Source organism: Panthera leo, chromosome E1 (assembly GCF_018350215.1).
Source record: "Panthera leo isolate Ple1 chromosome E1, P.leo_Ple1_pat1.1, whole genome shotgun sequence".
Taxonomy (NCBI): domain Eukaryota; kingdom Metazoa; phylum Chordata; class Mammalia; order Carnivora; family Felidae; genus Panthera; species Panthera leo.
Genome location: NC_056692.1, coordinates 45,142,012 through 45,163,116, shown reverse-complemented (window position 1 = coordinate 45,163,116; position 21,105 = coordinate 45,142,012). Strand labels below are relative to the sequence as shown.

Below are 21,105 nucleotides of genomic sequence, written 5' to 3'. Positions count from 1 at the left end.
TAACTGAGGTAGCTTTTTTACTATGATAATCAGTCACGATTCCAAGTGAAGCTATCTACTTATCCTAGAAAACCCGAAAAAATGTTCAAATGAATCAAGTGGTTTAACTCTAATAATAACAGTAGCAAACATACTTGGGTGGCATAGGTATAAGGAAGTTCATTTTTTACTTCCATTTAATTTTGAGCAAAGGGGGGTGATTTTATTGTCTATCTGAAATATAATGTTGTATGACAATTACACCTCATTTAAAAAAGCCTTCATTAAGAATACACTTATGAGGGGCGCCTGGGTGGCTCAGTCGGTTGAGCGTCCGACTTCGGCTCAGGTCATGATCTCGCGGTCTGTGAGTTCGAGCCCCGCGTCGGGCTCTGTGCTGACCGCTCAGAGCCTGGAGCCCGTTTCAGATTCTGTGTCTCCCCCTCTCTCTCTCTGCCCCTCCCCTGTTATGCTCTGTCTCTCTATGTCTCAAAAATAAATAAACGTTTAAAAAAATTAAAAAAAAAGAATACACTTATGATGAGCACTGAGTAATACAGAATTTCTGAATCACTATATTGTACACCTGAAACTAATATAACACTGTATGCTAACTATACTGGAATTAAAATTAAAAACTGAAAAAATCAACCTCCCCCCAAACAAAAAATCAGATTAACTGAAATTTACAGTGAATATACCAGGCCAAAACAACAACAAAAACACACCTTCAACCAAAAAAACCAAAAACAAAAAAACCCAAACACACACACACACACAGAGATTTTAAATGATTTTTTAGTAAGTAAACAAAAATGTATTACACTGTCAAAAAAATCCTTAATTGATATTAATGATTTTTTGTAACATTTCAGTCATGCCAAACTCTAACCATGTAATTTAATAATATCGATTTCCAGACAACAAGCAAGCCCAACAATAAGAAAAACAAGAAATCTTTTAACTGTCTTCTCTCCTGGAAACCTGCCTATAAAAGTCTACATAATTCACTCAAGATTTGATGCACATAATCAAAACAGATAATAACGTGTCAGCAAGGATATGGAGAAAGCTTAACCCTCACACACTGCAGGCAGGAATATAAAATAGGGCAGCCATACTGGAAAAGTCTGGCAGTTCCTCAAATAGTCAGACTAATGACTAAAATAAGAGATCTTTAGGGGCGCCTGGGTGGCTCAGTCATCTCATTGTTAGTGAGATTGAGCCCTGCCTCAGACTCTGAGCTAACAGCACAGAGCGCGCTTGAGATTCTCCCTCCTCTCTCTGCCCCACCCCAGCTCATGCACAGGCACACACGCGCGCTCGCTCTCGCGCTCTCTCTCTCTCCCCCTCCCAAAATAAAAAAAATTTTTTTTTTTTACAAAAGAGATCTTTTGAGTTTTACGTTAGCTCCAGCCTTTAACAAAGTATCTCTTAACCATAAGATCCAGCAATTCCACCACTAAGAATACAGCCAAGAGAAATAAATACATGTACACACAGAAATATGTACATGAATATTCACAGCACCATTATTCATAATAGCCAAAAAATGGGGGAAAAAACCCAGATGTCCATCAACTGAAGAATGGATAAACAAAATGTGGTATATCCATACGATGGAATATTATTTGGCAATAAAAAGAAGTTCTGATACAGGCTAGAACATAAATGAACCTTGAAAATATGATGCTAAATTAAAGAAGCCACTCACAAAGGACCACATATTGTATGATTCTATTTATACGAAATGTTCAGAATATGCAAATCTATGGAAACAAAAAGTGGACTGGTAGTTGCCTAGAACTGAGAGGGGAGGGGGTTTTGGGGGTGACATCTCCGCTGTCAGCGAGGAGCCTGCTTCGGATCTTCTGTCTCCCTCTCTGCTCCTTCCCTGCTCCTGAGTGTGCACATGTGCGAGTTCTCTCTCTGTCTCTCTCTCTGTCTCTCTCTCTCTCTCACTCCCCCCATCAAAAGTAAACAAACATAAGAAAAAAAGAGAGTGAAAGAAAGAACAATCATCCAAACTAGGTCTATGTAGCAACATCTAAATGGCAGATCTCAAAATCATCTGCTGAGTGAAAAATAGGCAAGTTGCAGAACAGCAATGATAGTTGGATTCAATTTCTGTAAAAATCACAAAAATCAGTAATGTGTTTTCTATGCAAAAATATGTATGCAAGTGGATAAGTACAATACTTTAAAAACCTAGGGGCGCCCAGGTGGCTCAGTTGGTTAAGCATCCGACTTTGGCTCAGGTCATGATCTCACGGTTCATGGGTTTGAGCACCACATCAGGCTCTGTGCTGACAGCTCAGCCTGGAGCCTGTTTCGGATTCTGTGTTTCCCTCTCTCTCTGCCCCTCTCCTGTTCGCCTTCTGTCTCTCTCTCAAAAATAAACAAACATTAAAAAAAATTTTTTAAGTCTAGACGGATACATCTCAAACTTTTCAGAGCAATTACAGTTACATCATTGTAAAAGTATGCATGCATTCCTTATATAATTAAAAATCAATAAAAACTAATTGTAAGGGAAAGGAGTATGACTTCAACACATGTAGAAGCAAGTCATACGGACTACTTACTATGTATTTCACTAGAAAGCTTATATTTTAGCTTCAGTCTTTCTCCTTATGCTTAGAAACTCCTTTACAGATTAAAAACTACAAATTCAATATTTACAAATAGAAAAGAGGAGTTCTGTACAAAATTCTGGGGGCATATTCACAGTGAAGACAACACAGAAGAAATGGTCATAAGAAAAACAAAGATCAACATAATCTAGATTCAAAATATGCAAGAAGTACAAAACCGTGAAAAAAGTTTGATGATCAGTAAGTTTAAGTTCCTGGCTTTTACTGTTTTGAGGAGATCATTAATTAATCTGTAAGAAACAAACCTATGCCATCTCTTACAGGAAACTATCACAAAATTTCTATTGCAGAGCCCAATATATTGGTATAATCATAGGAGGCAGTAGTCTAAATTCCAGTTCTGCCATTTAATGATTGTGGTACAACCTTTGGCAAGTCAACTGCTCTGAGCCTCAATTTACTCATCTGTAAAGAGCCAGGCAGACCGAAACCAAAAAGTCAGACATCACTAATGCACTCTCTGCCCCTTCAAAAGCTAGAATGTAACACAGTAATTTTAAGTTTATATAATCAATGACTTGGGGCACCTGGGTGGTTCACTCAGTTAAGCATCTGACTTTGGCTCAGGTCATGATCTCACAGTTTGTGAGTCTGAGCCTTGCATGGGGCTCTCAGCTGTCAGCACGGAGCCTGCTTAGGATCCTGGGTCTCCTGCTCTCTGCCCCTCCCCCACTTGCATGCTCTCTCCCTCAAAAATAAAACAAACATTTAAAAAAATTATAAAATAAAAAATAGATTCAAACTTAGAACCGTTAAGTGCATTTCCTGAATGGGAAAGAATGAGATGGCTCAGGAGTGTGACCAATAGAAAAATTACTGAGAACGGCTGGTACCAACAGTTTAAAATCAGACAGGTGTGGGAATCAGTGAACCAGTGTATGAAACTGGGCAAATCACTGATATGATATATGAGCTCTGTGATATATGAGCTCTTTTCATCCATGATAAAAAGAGGGAAAAACACCCACCTTAGGGATAGTAAAAGGATTAACTAAAATAATACTATATACTGGGGAAGGAAGAAAACGCCTCTTCTATGAGGTGGTGCTCAATGAAGACTAGGCATTTCTTTCCCCTTGGGAATAGGGAGGCTATTCACAGACCATCTTTAACATGAAATTTTAACCAACCAACCAAACGAGTTTTGTCTTGTTTTTTCCCACATTGCTATCAGTTTTGCACAACTTAATGTGTATCTCAACAGCACAGAAAGGACTCATCGCTAGAAGGACAAAGATGCACATCCTTTTCTTTCTAAAAAACATTTTCCTTTTTTAAAATCATGGTAAGTGTACTCTTTAATCCTCATCCTCTGTTTCCCCCATCTGCACCCACCTCTCCTCTGGTAACCATCAGTTTGTTCTTCCGAGTTAACAGTCTGTTTCTTGGTTTATCTCTCTCTCTTTTTTTCCTTTGCTTGTTTGTCTTATTTTCTTAAATTCTACACAAGTGAGGTCATATGTTGTCTTTCTCTGACGGACTTATTTCACTTAGCATTATACTATATACTATTATACTAAAGAATGTTGCAATAAACATAGGAGTGCATGTATCCCTTTGAATTCGTGTTTTTATATTTTTGGGGTAAATATCCAGTAGTCCGATTCCTGGATCATAGGGTAGTTCTATTTTTAATTTCTTAAGGAACCTCCATACTGTTTTCCACAATGGCTGCACCAGTTTGCATTCCCACCAACAGTTCAAGAAGCCAAGCCAACCAGTTTTACTCACCCTATAAACTGTCAAGCGTGTATTACAACAAAACAGTTTGCCCACACAGAGACCAGATTATTCAACTAGTTGCAATATTTCAGATACAACCAAAAGGTAAAGACTTTGAACCATTCACCTAAATTAAAGCTGCAGCCCCTTCTCCCCCCGCCTGGCTCAGTTGGCTCAGCTGGCAGAGCATGGGTCTCAGGGTTGTGAGTTCAAGCCCCATGTGTTAGGTGTAGAGTTTACTTTAAAAATAGAAAGATAAGTAAAATTTAACAATGCTAAGCCAAAGCTGTAAATTCAGTGACCTAAATCCAGTTCTTCCTTCAATCTCCACTAGATTATAAACTCCATGAGGGCAGGAATTATCTTCTTTATTCACTACCATATACTACTATCCCCAGCACAGTATCTGTTACTTAATAGGTGTTTAATAAAGGCGGGCTCATGAACAAGTAAGCGTTCTATAACCCTTTGTATCTCGATGCCCTCACAATGAAATGAGAACACAAGGTAACTTCTATTACAAGGAACTGCAACAAATGTTCTCTTCTGTTCTTGGGGAATGTTTTTATATTTATATTACTTGATGCTATTGTAAATGGTATTGCTTTTCAAATTTCAATTGCCAACTGTGCATTCCTAGTATGCAGAAATACAACTGATTTTCATAAATTGATCTTGTATCCTAAACTGAAACTCTAATAGCATTTTTATAGATTACTTAGAACTTTCTACATATGCAATCATGTCATTTATAAGACATCTAAAAAATAAACATAGTTTTACTTTTCCTTTCCAATCTGTAGGCTTATTCCTTTTATTTGCCTTAATACACAGCTAGGATCTTCAGAACAGGTTAAACAGAAGTGAGAATGAATATCCTTAACTTGTTGTGGACAATGGATGGAAAGCATTCAATCTTTTACCATGAAGTATGAGGGCCACTGCCAGTTCTTCACAAACGCCTTGGATCAGATTGAGGAGGCTCCTTTCTAGCAGTCCTCATTAGCTGAGAGCTTTTATCACAGATTAGTCAACTTTGTTTAAATGTTTTTCATGCATCTGTTACAAAGTCATTTGGCTTTTCTGCTTTTTTTTTTTTTTATCAATATGGTGAATTACACTGACTTTTAATGTTAAATCAACCTTGTAATTGGGATTAAACCCAATAAGTCATGATGTATTACCCTTTACGTATGTGTGTGTATGTATATATATATATAGAGAGAGAGAGAGGTTCAATTTGCTAATACTTTTTAATGATTTTTGACTATACTTTCATGAGGGATGTTGAGCTACAGTTTTCTTTTTATCTCATGTCTTTGCCTGGTTTGATATCTAGATAATGCTGTCCTCATTAGAGTTTTCTGACATTTGTGAAATTTTTGTTACCATTTCTTCCTTAAATGTTTGATGGATACAATTTACCAATAAAGCCATGTGAGTCTGGACTTTTCTTTGTGGAAAGGTTTTTAATTACAAATCCATTTTTTAAAAATAAATATAGGGTTATTCAAATTTGCCTCTTTCATTTATTTCAGCTCTTTATTTCTTTCCTTCCACTTAGTTTGCTCTTTTTCTAGCTTCTGAAGGCAGAAGCATGGGTTATTTAGACCTTTCTTTTGAACCTTTAAGTTTCCTCCTAAAAGCACTGCTTTAGCTGCATTCCACAAATTTAGATATACTGTGTTTTCATTTTCATTTAGTTCAAAATAGATTCTAATTTCCCTTGTGAATTCAAATTTAAAGTTTATTTAGAAGTATGTTATTTTTATTTAGAAGTATGTTATTTAACTTTTAAATATTTGGCAATTTTCCAGATATCTTTTTCTTTTTGATTTCTTTAATTCCATTGTAGTGAGAATACTCCTTATAATTTAAATCCTTTTAAATTTGTTGAAACATGTTTCATAGCCCAGCATAATCTATTTTCATAAATGTTCCTTGTGCACTTGAAAAGAATGTGGGCATGGTGTTCCAGAACTGTCAATTAGGTACAGTCCATTGATAGACATGTCCAAATCTTTTATATCCTTGATTTTTTTTTTTTTTTTTGCCTGCTTATTCTATCAATTATTGAGAGGATGTTGCAATTTTCAACTACAATTATGGATTTGTCAATTGCTGCTTTCAGTTGTCAGTTTTTGCTTTGCTCTATTACTGGATGCACAGACATTTTGGACTGCTGGGTCTTCCCAATGAATTGATCCTTTTTTCATTATGATATGTGCTTCATTATCCCTTACAATATTTTCTTTGTTCTGGAGACTCCTTTGTCTAATACAAACATAGCCACTCCAGCCTTCTTAGTGTTTATACAGTATTTTTTTCCATCCTTTTAATTATAAAGATACAGATTAAAAATAAAGTGGGTTTCTTTATAGACAGCATTTGGTGGGTCATATAACAGTGACCTAACCTGACATTCCCTTTTAACTGGAGTGCTAGACCTTTAACTATTTAATATCAATACATTTGTATTTAAATCTGCCATATTACTAATTTTTCTCCTATTTGTCACATCTTGGGGTTTTTTTCCCTTTCCCTTCCTTAAGATTGAGGTGGGGGTACCGGGGTGACTCAGACAGTTAAGCATCCAACTTCGGCTCAGGTCAGGATCTCGCAGTTTGTGAGTTCGAGCCCTGCGTTGGGCTCTATGCTGACAGCTCAGAGCCTGGAGCCTGTTTCAGATTCTGTGTCTCCCTCTCTCTCTCTACCCCTCCCCTGCTCAGGCTCTCCCTTTCTCTGTCTCAAAAATAAACATGAAAAAATAATAAAACAAACAAATAAATAAATTAAATTAAATAAAACATGGCCTCTCAAGGGAGTGAGGGAAGAACAACAAAAGACTGGGAATTAGTCAAGTCTCCGGCACAGTAACTCTCCATACAACATCCCTCTAATAACTACTTACATGCTCAAATACTTCTTGTAAAAGACAAATATGTGTTCTAATTTGAGGTAACCAACTGCTATACAGTGTTTTTTAACCCTATTTTGGGTCACAAGACTGTTTAAGAATATATGAAAGCTGCAGAACCCTTACCTCCCAGAAAAGATACATCCATAAATATGTACAAATTTTACCTAAGATACATCCATAAATGTATACAAATTTTACCTACCATTTGACGAGGTTCAAGAACCCTAACACCTGTCCATGAACTCCTCTGCCATAACTGACTATGAAGAAACCAATGGTTTTATTCAGAGATACAGAACACTGACTGACTTAAAGACAGGTATCAAACTATATTCCTCGTCTCCACAGACAGGAATGTGGCTATAACTACTGAAATTACAAAGGCTCCTTTCCTTTGACCCAGCAATTCCACTTCTAGGGATTTATCCTGTAAACATATATAAACACATGTGAAATGCCATTATGTACAAGGCTATTCACTACAGCACTGCTTATATCAACAAAAGCTTGGGGTACCTGGGTGGTTCAGTCAGTTGGTAAGCATCCAACTCTTGATTTCAGCTCAGATCATGATCTTGCAGTTCCTGAGTTCGAGCTCTGCATCAGGAGCCTGCTTGGAATTCTCTCTGCCCCTCTCTCTGCCCCTTCCCAACTTGCGTGCTCTCTCTAAATAAATAAACTTCAAAAACAAATCTTGTCCATTTTAAATGTCCATCAACAGGAAACATGGTTCAGCTGTACAATGGAATTTAAGCAGCCTCTGGAAAAAGGTCTAGGAAGCTCTATGCATCCTATTATAAAACAACTTCTAAGATTTTAAGCACAAAAAGCAAAATATACAATAGTATATATAATATACTTGTCACTGTATTTTTAAAAATTGGAGGGGGCTGGGGCACCTGGGTGGCTTAGTTGGTTAAGCATCCAACTCTTGATTTTGGTTCAGGTCATGATCTCAGTTTGTGGGTTTGAGCTCCACAACAGGCTCTGAGCTGGCAGTACAGAGACTGCTTGGGATTCTCTTTCTCTCTCCCCCCTTCTCTGCTCATACTTGCTCTCTCTCAAAATAAATAAATAAACTTTAAAAAAAATGGAAGGGGCTAATATAGCAATGTATTTGCACATATATATATACATATATACATATATATATATACATATATACGTATATATGTATATATATATACACATATGTATGTGTGTGTATATATGTATATATATATATACATATGTATATATGTATATATATACATATGTATATATGTGTATATATGTGTATATATACATATGTATATATGTATATATGTGTATATATACCCATACATATATACACACATATGTATGTATACACACATACATATACACATATGTATATATGTATATATACATATACATATATACACACACATATGTATATATAAAATATATTACATACACAACAAATATATATGATTTGTATCACACCTATCCTATCACATATATAAATAAAAGAAACTGTTAATGGTTGTCTCCAGGGAGGGAAACCAGATGGACATAGGAAAGGTGTCAAAGAGATGTTTCACTGTATATCTTTGAAATCTTCTGAGTTCTGTACTAACTAAATATATCATACCTAACTGAAATTAAATCTTTAAAAAAGAACCTCTACCCTAGACCCCAAGCAGTTTTGTTAAGCTTCAAAACCAAGCTGTGCTATCATTCTGTGACTTATTCTGTAATAACATTTTATCAGAACTTTTCTTAGGTTGTTTACCTGTGGTGTATCTTACGGTGATCTTTCTGAGCAGCACAGAAAAGGTCTCATCTTTTCCACACACAATCTGACTCCTGAGCAAACTACACTCCCTTCTTTGAGGCTCACAGTACCTTCACATCTCTATATTCACCCTCAGCTGTGTGCTATAGACATCTGGGTCCATGTTGGCCTAAGTGCCTCAAGAACATATAGTGCATCTTGCTTTTTTTTTTTTTTTAATAATCCTCCACAACACCTAGACTTAGTACAGACTCAATAGAAGCTGGTTGAACTCTAACTGCTGAAAATTTTGAGCATTAAAACTTCAATTTAGCTATTATGTCTCTTTTCCTTCATCTTATCCAGATTATCATACAAGAGGGTCAAACGGTTCATAAGAAATTGATGGAATGTTTTGTGTCTCGGTTCTAGCTAGTCAATCGTTAACCTAACACAGACTGGGTAAGTTGGTTTTGCTTTGATGCTAGTAGCTTCTCCTAAATTTCAACATTAAATCTGTCTGTTAGAGTTAATTAACAGAAGATATCCTGAGCTGGAGGCACCATCTCCTGAGATCAGCCAGCCCTTCAGATTACATTTTAATTCCACAATTAATCCTTAGTATTCCTCTGGAGTCAGGCAAAACAGGAACCATATTAATACCAACTCTGGCAGCAGTTTATGTGATAAAAGTCACATATTTACTCCATATAGAAGCAAAGTTATCAGTCATTACAGGTCACATCCATTACAACAGATATTAATATCTTATTTTCTTTATGTGGGCAACATTAACAGTCTTCACAGGACCTAATATTTAAGACAATACTGGTTAAAATAAAATTCTACGACACCAAATTTGGATAGATTGCTATTATTGTTCTAAAGCTGGCTAAAATAAAAGGCTATCCTATGTAACTCATCAAATTACACGATGGCTTATTTCTTCAACTTCCTAGGCCACCTGTACTATCTGAAAAACTGCAATGAGTATTATTACTAGTTCTTCTATAGATGTTAATGCAATTCCTAAGCTTAGGTTTTTGTAGATGTAAACTAAAAGAAAAAGAATCACCATTTTTGGCTGCCCTTTGTCCATTATAAGAGCTGAAGGGAGGTCAAACTCCAACCAAATAATGAAATTTAATATGATCCAGCCATTTGACTTCTGCCTAGATACCCAAAAGAAATGAAAGGACTCAAATAGACATTTGTACACCTATGTTCACAGCAGTATTCACAGTAGCCAAAAGGAAGAAGCAACCCAAATGTCCAGTGACAGATAAATGGATAAATAAAATGTGGTACACATAATGGAGTATTATTCAGCTTTAAAAAGGAAGGAGAGTCTGACACACACTACAACATGGATGAACCTTGAGCATACTACGCTAGGTGAGATAAGTAAGCCATTCACAAAGAGACAAACACTGTATGACCCCATTTATGTGAGATTTCTAAAGCAGTTAAATTCATAGGAACAGAAAGCAGAATAGTAATTGCTACGGTCTGGGATGAGGAGTAAATGGGGAGTTACTGTTTAATGAGTATAGACTTCGTTTTTGCAAGATGAAGTTTCTTGAGAGAGATGGGGGTGATGGCTGCACAACAAAGTGAATGTCCTTAATGTCACTGGACACTCAAGAATGATTAGAATGGGGGAGGCTGCCTGGGTGTCTCAGTCAGTTAAGCATCTAACTCCAGCTCATGTCAGGATCTCACAGTTCATGGGTTCAAGTCCCACATCAGACTCTGCACTGACGGTGCAGAGCCTGCTTTGAATTCTGCTTCCCTCTGTCTCTGCCCCTCCCCACTCACTGGTGCCCACATGTACACTCTCTCAAAAAGAAATAAACATTAAAAAAAATTATTAGGGGGCACCTGGGTGGCTGAGTCGGTTTAAGTGTCTGACTTCGGCTCAGGTCATGATCTCACGGTTCGTGAGTTTGAGCCCCGCATCCGGGCTCTGTGCTGACGGCTCAGAGCCTGAAGCCTGCAGCCTGCTTTGGATCCCGTGTCTCTTTCTTTCTCTGCCCCTCCTCCACTCACACTCTGTCTGTCTCTCTCTCTCTCTCTCTCTCTCTCTGTCAAAAATAAACACTTAAAAATTTTTTTGAAAAATGATTGGAGGGGCGCCTGGGTGGCTCAGTTGGTTGGGTGTCTGACTTTGGCTCAGGTCATGATCTCACAAGTTGGTGAGTTCGAGCCCCACATCAGGCTCTATGCTGACAGCTCTAGAGCCTGGAGCCTGCTTCAGATTCTGTGTCTCCCTCTCTCTCATGTTCTCTCTCTCTCTCTCAAAAATAAATAAACATTAAAAGAAATGTTTTTAAGTATTTCTTTTTAATTTTTTTAACGTTTATTTATTTTTGAGACAGAAAGAGACAGAGCATGAACGGGGGAGGGGCAGAGAGAGAGGGAGACACAGAATCGGAAGCAGGCTCCAGGCTCTGAGCCATCAGCCCAGAGCCCGACGCGGGGCTCGAACTCACGGACCACGAGATCTTGACCTGAGCTGAAGTCAGACGCTTAACCGACTGAGCCACCCAGGCGCCCCTTTAAGTATTTCTTAAAACAAAAAAGTTATTATCCTGATGAGCAGTGAATGATGTACAGAATTTCTGAATCACTACATTATACACCTGAAACTAATATAACACTGTATGTTAACTATACTGGAACTAAAAACTTAAAAAAAGAAAAAAAAAAAAAAAGAAGAACAGGGGTGTCTGGGTGGCTCAATCAGTTGAGTGTCCAACTCTTGATTTCAGCTCAGGTCATGATCCCAGGGTCGTGGGGTAGGGCTCCACACTGAGCATGGAGCCTACTTAAGATTCTCTCTCCCTGTGCCCCTCTTCCCTGCTCATGTTCTCTCTCTCTCTCTCTCTCTAAAATAAAAATACATAAATAAAAAGAACAGTCCAAATTATAAAACCAGATTTCCCATTAAAGTCGCTGTAAGGGCAAAAAAGTTGACCAAGGGGCAGGCAGGTGCTAAGACAAATGACCCTACAAGAGAAGCTCTGTAGCCCCACACTAAGCCAAAAGACTACTCTCAAATGAACCAAAGAGAATAGAGAAACGGAAAGGTGAACCCCTCTGTAGGGCAAAGTCACCAAATACTCCAGAAATGATTTTTTTTTAATATGTCTAAAGTCCAAGGAAGGAATATCTGGAACTAGAAAAAAAGTAGTTTCCTTCTGGATTAGGGTAACGGGGCAACTGCACTGTAAAAGCTCAAAGAGAATAGCCCAAGAAGCATTTAACATGGCTAACATACTAGGAAGCATAATGTAAACTAATCCAGTCCCATCACATCTAGTAGTAATTAGGGCCAAGTGAAACCTACCACCAAGAGAGACCTAGCAATTTGAGACCCAGACAAGGCCAAGAAGAACAAGACCGACCAAGCCAAATCATCCCTAGACTTAGGGTTGAAATATGAAATCACTGATAATATACCTTATTTATTTCCCTTCTCCTTGCCTTTTTAAATAGTTTTAAGGAATATTTCAATTCAATATTTATTCACCTAAAAGTAAACAGAGAATAAGAAATAACGCAAGTGACACTAATGGCCAGGAGTGATGACAACACCCCATACAGGAAGGAAGGGAGCAGATGAGAAGTGAAAAATCACAAGGGAGAAACCTAGGTATGGATTCTTTACCTGCTGTGGCACAAGAGTTCATGCACACTTTTTAAGTGTTAAACAGGTTTATAATATCACTGACTGTAAAAAGTCTGGGGTGCCTGGGTAGCTCAGTCAGTTGAGCAACCAACTCTTGATTTCAGCTCATGTCATGATCCCAAAGTTGTGGCACTGAGCCCCATGTTGGGCTCCATGCGTGGGATATTCTTTCTTTCTCTCTCTCTCTCTCCCTCTCTCTGCCCCTTCTCTGTTCATGTGTACACATGTGTGCGCTCTCACTCTCATTCTAAAACTAACAAAAGAGGGCACCTGGGAGGCTCAGTGGGTTAAGCAACTGACTCTTGATTTCAGCTCAGGTCATGATCCTGCCCCACATCGAGCTCTGCACCGTGACAGTGCAGAGTCTGCTTAAGATTCTCTCTCTCATTCCCTCTCTCTCTCTCTCTGCCCCTCCCATGTGCACTCTCTCTCAAAATAATAATAAAACTTAAAAAAAACTTTTTGAATTAAAAAATGAAATGAGGACTTACTGCACCAAAATCCATGAGAAAACAAAAACTCAGAAAGGTAAGCTCAGATGGGTGGCTCAGTTGGTTAAACTTCTGACGCCTGACTTTGGCTCAGGTCAGGATCTCACAATTGGTGAATTGGAGCCACATCAGGCTCGCATCAGGCTCATGCTGCCTGAGAGTCTCTCTCTCCCTCCTTCTCTGCCCCTCCTCCCACCTGCACACATACTCTTTCTCTCTCTCAAAATAAACTTAAAAAAAAAAAGAAAAAGAAAGGTAAGTTCAGCACTCAAAATTTACTTCTATTTGAGGGCATTTGCAGATTTAATTCCAAAGAAAAACTTCGAAAATGAGCTATACCTTTAGGAGGCCTGGGGTGTCGGGAGAGAATAAAGTCAAAGCCTGGGACCTCCCCAATGAGGAAAGTCTGAGAAATCCACCCCATACTTTAAACAAGGAGCACAGGGCTACCTTTTCAGGGCAAGAGTGACCCAGAAACAAACCAGCCCTCATGGAAAGTCAATGGATAGGTTTACGCAGATTAGACAAATTTAAAAAGAAAATAAAGAAGCGGAACGTAGGTCAGAAGAAACAACACAGTACTCAGCCCTGGGAAATGATAAAGACCAGCAATACAGAAAACAAGGTAGGAGGCAGTGAAAATACAGTAAGAAGTTCTAACACGTTTAAATAGAGTGCAAGACGACAATGACAGAGGAGACATATGAGGAGACAACAGCTGAGAATATTCTAGAACTGATCAAAATCAGCAATCCATTGATTCAAGAAGCCCAATGAATCCCAAGAGAATAAATAAAAGTACTTCAACCATTCACAAAAATCTGCACATTGATGTTTATAGCAGCTTTATTCATAATTGCTAAAACTTGAGAGCAAACCAGATGTCCTTCAGTAGGTGAATGGATAATAAATTGCGGTACATCTAGACAATGAAATATTATTCAGTGCTGAAAAGAAATGATCTAACAAGCCATGAAAAGCCACGGAGAAAACTTAAGAGGAATATTACAAAGTGAAAGAAGCCAGTGTGAAAAGGCTATATCCTGTGTGATCCAACTATATGACATTCCAGAAACAATGAAACTATGGAGACAGTAAAAAGATCAGTAGTTGCTAAAGGCTGGGGAGGGAGGGATAAAGAGCCAGAGCACAGAGGGTTTTTAGGGCAATAGAACTACTATGTATTACGCTATAATAGAGAAATATTGTACATTTGAGCAAACCCATAGAATGTATAACACCAAAAGTGAACCCTAATGTAAACTACAGACTATGGGTGATAATGATGGGTCAAAATCAAGGTACCTGGGTGGCTCAGTCAGTTGAGTGTTAGACTCACAGTGTGTGAGTTCAAGCCTTTCACTGGGCTCTGCGCTGACAGTGTGGAGCCTGCTTGGGATTCTCTCTCTGCCCCTCGCCCACTCGTGCGCATATGCTCACGAGAGCTCGCTCTTCCTTAAATAAATAATTTTTTAAAAAAACGATGGGGTACCTGTGTGGCTCAGTCGGTTAAGCATCCAACTCTTGGTTTGGGCTCAGGTCATGATCTCATAGTTCATGAGTTCGAGCCCTACACTGGGCTCTCTGCTGTCAGCATGGGGCCTACTTCAGATGCTCTGTTCCCTTCTCTCTGCCCCTCCCCGGCTCATGCACTCATGCTCACTCTCTCTCTCAAAAAAATAAACATTTAACAATAACTGACAAAAATTTGGAGATGGGGAGAGAAAAAGTATTAAATGCTTATTTCTTTATCTTTCATAATAGAAAAATCAATAAATGAAAAAAATCATTTTAAGAGAAGGTAAAAGAGGCGTAAGAAAGATTTAAAAAGAAACACAAGGAAGATTTAAGCCTGAATATATGTCATAGCATTATATGTGGACGAATTAAATCTCCTAAATAAAAGACAAGAATTTTGAGACTGGAGTAAAACAATAAGCTAGAGCAGACCATGCCTATGGGTGACAACTAACTTTACTTTCATCTTCTCAATACTCTTTTCTAACTCAACAAAGACTTATTCAATGTGCATGATGTGCTGAGCATTTCAACAGTCATACGTGTTCTCAAGGAGACTAATAGGGGAAACAAACAATGCATGTCATAATAAAAGTAGGTTATCGGGTGCTAATAAAATAATTCAACGAGAATGGTGCAAGTATCTGGAAAAGCTATAAAGACACATTGCGCTCTGAACAGTAAGCTGAAAGTTCAGCAGGCAAGTAAAAAAGGAAAGGTAAAGGAGAGAGCATGAGCCTGTTTGCTAACAGATCAGTCACGGTTTGAGCAAGCAGAGCACAGCACTAGGAGAACAGACCACTGGCTGTGAAGTTGAAAAATTAGGGTAGGAGTTTTAATTCAGTCCAACAGTCTACGGGAACCTTTAAAGCAAGGGAATAAAACAACACTGGTATTTTTAGAAATATAACTGGAGACAGTTTACAGAAAGATAAATGGGGTAGGAGAGGCTGGTTATTACAGTTATGAACGAGGAAGGATTGAGAAAGTAGCAGGGAGAGCAGACAAATGCTTGAGGAATTTCAGAGAAAGAAGAGACAGGAGCTGATACTTGGCTAGATGTGAAATGAGAGAATTAAACAAATACGAAGTGAACGAAAGGGAGAAGTCAACATAAAGGCAAACATAACAATAAATTTAACAGTGCCTTAAAATTCAATGGTTTAAGTACAGACTTTCTCTCAGAATTTATGCTTATTAAGCACTGTCTAACTATGTATTAAATGCAAAACACCTAAACATATATTTTTTTAAATTACTGGATTGGTATGTAAAATAGCTAACACTAGCTATCCAAAACTGACACCTTCTAATTGATGCAATTAACTAAATAACAGGAGAAAAAGTTATCAGTTGCTTAAATATCTTTTCAGAAGTTAAATCTGATCATTTAAACTGATCGTGTATCGGGGCGCCTGGGTGGCGCAGTCGGTTAAGCGTCCGACTTCAGCCAGGTCACGATCTCACGGTCCGTGAGTTCGAGCCCCGCGTCAGGCTCTGGGCTGATGGCTCAGAGCCTGGAGCCTCTTTCCGATTCTGTGTCTCCCTCTCTCTCTGTCCCTCCCCCGTTCATGCTCTGTCTCTCTCTGTCCCAAAAATAAAATAAACGTTGAAAAATAAACTGATCGTGTATCAGAAAAAAATAAAAATATTTTAAATACGCTGATCACGTATCACTCACAAACTTACAAGAGGTAGAAAATGATCACTTTTCTTCAAGACATGAAAAAATCTACTATGTGATACTACTTAAAAATATATGGTCTTACAGCAGGCTCTATAAAGTGAAGGTTCTTGTGTCAGTACAGACCGTCCCACTTTCATGGATTCTCATTTTGCTCTTCTTTTCGATACCATCCATCACAGACCATATTAATCCTTTTTATTCAATACAACTGAAACTAATAACATTAATCAAAAAAGTAGGTTGCAGTGGGGAATATAAAAAAAAAAAAGTTACACCTTAGACATTTTCTTTGAACTTGCAACATGCAAATGTATATTGTTGCAAGTCTTTTGATGCAGCCCTTTTGAGTTACAGATCCACAGACTATAGTCCTGGTCTCACACAAACCACACCCATAATGCATCAGCCACAATTTCTAGTTTCAACTTCTTCAAAAGTGAAGCAAGACTTAAGAGATATTTGCCAAGGATCTAAATGAAGAATTCTTCCAGATTACAAAAAAACAAAAACTTATAAACCTTTAGAAGTATCTCCTTATTGGCTCACCTTACAGTTTTTCCATGGCAGTCAACTTAGTTTTCATAGAATCAACAATTCTTACATTTTGCAATTATATTTCACTGGTCTCCAAAATTTTTTATTAAATTATGTAATTATAATACAAGTGCAAATTGTAACAATGTGATCCTTGGTAAGTCCAGAATTCAACCAGCGGGAGCAATGCAGTGGGCATTAGCAGGTCTCACAAAAAGAGAACAGAGGTTTATTAAGACTAGTATCCCTGTTACAAAAGATTTAAATTCACATCACTTTTATTGTATTTGGAACAGTACTTGGCACTTAGTAAGTACCGTGTAAGTATTTACTACTATATTAGCATTAAAACTAAACTGGCTACAAGGGCACCTGGCTGGCTCAGTCAGAAGAGCATGAGATTCTTGATCTCGAGGTTGTGAGTTTGAGCCCCACGTTGGGTATAGAGATTACTTAAATAAAAAAATAAACTTAAAAAAAACAAAAAACTAAACTAGCTATAAATACAGTGCGTGCAGGGGTGCAATTCTACCTACTTCACATGGCCTCTGGAATCACAGAGACTACCTGTACTTAAATTGTCAAATGGGGTGCCCTGCTGGCTCTAAAATGGTGGAGCATATGACTCCTGATCTTGGGGTTGTGAGTTTGAATACAGAGATTACTTAAAAGAATATAATCTTAAAAGAAAAAAGAGAGAGAGAAGGCAGGGTAGGGAATATAAGCTACAATAGGTCCTCACTGAAAACATTTAAATACAAGGTAGAGTCAGCTTCACATAACTAGAAGTGGCTTATCCAGTATAAGGGAGGAGACCTTAAAAAAAGAAGTAGGATAGCTCACATATCAGGTCAACAAGAAATGAAGAAGTAGGTTCACAACCCAATTTAACCTTATCACCTCAAAAATGCTAAAAGGATGGTTACATGCCCTCCTAAAAAAACTGGCAGCTAGACAGAGGAGAAAAACCAACCCTATTTTCTTGGTGTCCATCAGGCTACTTTCCCCTATCATCAACCCACTAGTGACAGAAAACCCCAACCTCTTAAAAATCCACACAATGCATCCCAAGGCACAAAACAAATCCTTCTGGTTTACCAGTCATTAAAAATTAAACACGCTAAAAGAAAGAGAAACTGAATGCATTTAAATGCAAGAAAATTTTATATTTGTGAATTAAAATCCTACCCATAAGAGCAACTTAAACATAAATAATAAATGTGGTGGCTTTTGACCATTTTATTTCAGTCTAAGTTTTGTGATGTAGATCTAACTTGCAGGTGTAAAAAACTTGAAGCGACATAACAAAAGATCTATTAACAACCAGGAAGTTCAAAGACTGCAGCCACTTAAAACACCCTTGTCCACTAGGAAAGAATCCACAATGGCACTAACTTTCTTCCTTCTATGGACATCAAAAAGTACTGAAAATGTTACGAATAGTTAGGAGAAACTCAAGAGACAGCCCCTGTGGCTGCACCAGTCCCACTAGATGGCACTATCACAGGAAAGTCACTCTCCTCTCCCATTTGGAGCAAGGGCTGAAACTGAAAACTATCAACTCAGTGACATCCTCAATGGGAAATGATGACCCATAATGAGGAATTCAAAGCTAGGAGGCGGAGTTTTTCTCAAAGCACCTTTTCTCCCAGTACATGGCCTCCTCCTCCTCAGTCCCATTTCAAATCAGTGGTCTGAGGGATACAATGTCTTGCAGGCAAAAGAAGTTATACAAAATGGATATTTTCTTTTCTTCTTCCTAACTCCAAATTACAGAATATTTACTTGCTTCCCACCACCCCCCCCCAAGTTTCTTTGCTATGGGGAAAAAAAAAATCCCTTGCCAGTCCTTGAATAATATTTATTATGATATACTACAGTAAGTATAGTCATAGTAGACTAAAAACATCAACATAACATACAGTTACTGGCATAAAAAACATTTGGATATAAATATACTTCCTTACATATACAACAGGAAGAACTTCCTATTAAACAGATTAAGTCTTCTGACACCTTAATTACCAGATTTTAACTTAGGCCTGGGCAGCAAGATTCACAAGGTCAATTATCGCCATCACTTATGCTCCACCCCATCAAAAGAGTACTTGGATATAGCTATCACGACCTTAAAAATCGAGGAAAAGAAAGGCATACTAACAACAAAACCCAATGAGTTTAAACTACCAAACAATTTGAATACAAACTTACTTTTATTCCATAGGTGACCACTTGAACAGACAGATTTGGATAGGAACCTTGTGCTGAATTCCCAAATGAGAAGACACATAATCAATTTAATCCAGAGATCAATTTAATACTCAAACATACTGCTCACTTCCAGTTGAAGCTACTTCTCCTAGATCAGAAAACTTACACTTATACGTGTATCTTCAATACGTGTCAACAGTCAGCATAGCCTTCCCAAAGTGCCCTAAGTGCCACTTTAATCAAAGTGGCCAAAGAAACCAAGAACTACAAAATGTGCAACAAATCCTGTGTTCCCACAGCACCCGGTCACGGTTCTAACCCAGATGTCACCGAGGTATCATCTCTCTCTCGCTTCCTCCACGACGGAGGCTTGGAGGCTCTAAGTTGGGGTGTCATTCCTCACACCCTGCACAGTGTCCAGTATGCGGTAGACACTCAATTTCTCTGTTGAATGAACAAAAACTAACAACCTACTCCAGCTCACCAAAATTATGAGACCCCTCAAAGCAGCCAGTTTTTCCAACTAAACCTTGACAAACACCTTCTTCTTTAAGAAGCTACTGACCAAAGCAGGTCACTGACATTCAGGTCTCCATGAGAAGTAAGATTTCTTGAGAAGCATGGAAAGGTATGTATCACGTGAAGTCAAAGATCAAAAATTCACAAGTCTCAAGCCCAATGAATGCAACGATCTTAGAATGGTGAAGCTTTTAAATACAACATCGTAAATATATTTTACATATTGTATTAAAATCATAAGTATATTGTACTAAAACCGTCCTATGAGAGCAGAGTGAACTACATAAGGACGCAGAGGAAGCCATAACGTTGCTTAATGTAACCACCTGGGGGCTTGATCTTACTTTATGTTCCCTGAACAAAAACAGTGAACAAGAAGGAAAAATAGGAGGAGAGAAAGCAGTCTGGGGGTGCAACCAGGAGAAATCTGCTGAGCTACAGATCTGGAGAACTGAGAAACAGCAGAAGCAGGTTTTTCAAAACTCTTATCACAGAACTATCCAAAAAACCTACCGTAATGAATCTATGCCAATACCTTTTTGTTAAGTTTTTTTTTTTTTTAATTTAATGACTGAGTTGTTTTGACAAAATATGGCACAAAAGCCAGATACACATCCCATTAGTATCCTTGCAACAAGACCCATGGGAAACCTCTCCTAAATTAGAGGGGAAAGAGATGCATATAGTTCCATTTAGAATCCCTTCAAATGTACCGTGAAGTTAGCGGAATGACTGGTAGGAGCTAAAAGTTCATCGGAACAGGTGAGCCCATCTCCCCTGCAATCTACCTGTATGACCCACCCAAAATGATCATACCTGTTTTCTAAATGTGTTTCCATTTGACCGTGAACAGTGCTCATTATGGTCATTTTACTCACCTTACTAACGCCAACCCCTGTAAACCTGGCCTCTAGTAATTCCTGCCGTCGAGGGTCCAGGCTATGCAATTCTTCCATCATTTCTACTGGAAAAGAAAAAGTAGGTTGTGAGACCATAAAAGCTAAAACACGAGGCACCGATTTTTAGTTACAACAAAACGTAATTATTTCATTGAATGGTCACATACAGGTAAACCTCAAGTAAATACGGCATACAAGCGATAAACTACAATGTGCTGCATCAAACAGTAATACATTGAAAGTTAAAACGCTCAGAAGTCCTCTTCGGAGGGCTACTATATCCTTGTCTAGTTCTGATTTTAACAGCAAAGAACCTCAAACCCCCTCATATAATCTCAGTAAAAGTTGAACAAGGACTAGCTTGCAAAACAACGACAAAAATTCCTTCCATCAACCTTTGAATTTAACGAAGTACTTTCGGATATTTGTTTCCCAAACCCACAGGAACTAGTTCTTAAACTAAAAATATGAATCATTAATAATAATTTAAAAATAATGCAGCATGAATCAGATGCTACAAATAACTTCAAATAACGCTATTATAT

The 21,105-nt window shown here is 38.0% G+C and overlaps 1 protein-coding gene across 3 annotated transcripts in view; it reads right to left on the bottom strand.

Moving 5' to 3' along the window:
- TLK2 (tousled like kinase 2) overlaps window positions 1-20,625 on the bottom strand; it is a 114,039-nt gene extending 93,414 nt beyond the window's left edge. For 2 of the 3 annotated variants that reach the window (XM_042916914.1, XM_042916915.1), the window contains exon 1: window positions 20,540-20,625. In XM_042916914.1, coding sequence (XP_042772848.1) covers window positions 20,540-20,620 — 81 coding nt within the window. In that variant the 5' untranslated portion in view covers window positions 20,621-20,625. The remainder of the gene's footprint in view (window positions 1-20,539) is intronic. The other variant, XM_042916916.1, reaches the window with a different exon arrangement.
- Window positions 20,626-21,105: the final 480 nt, after the last annotated feature.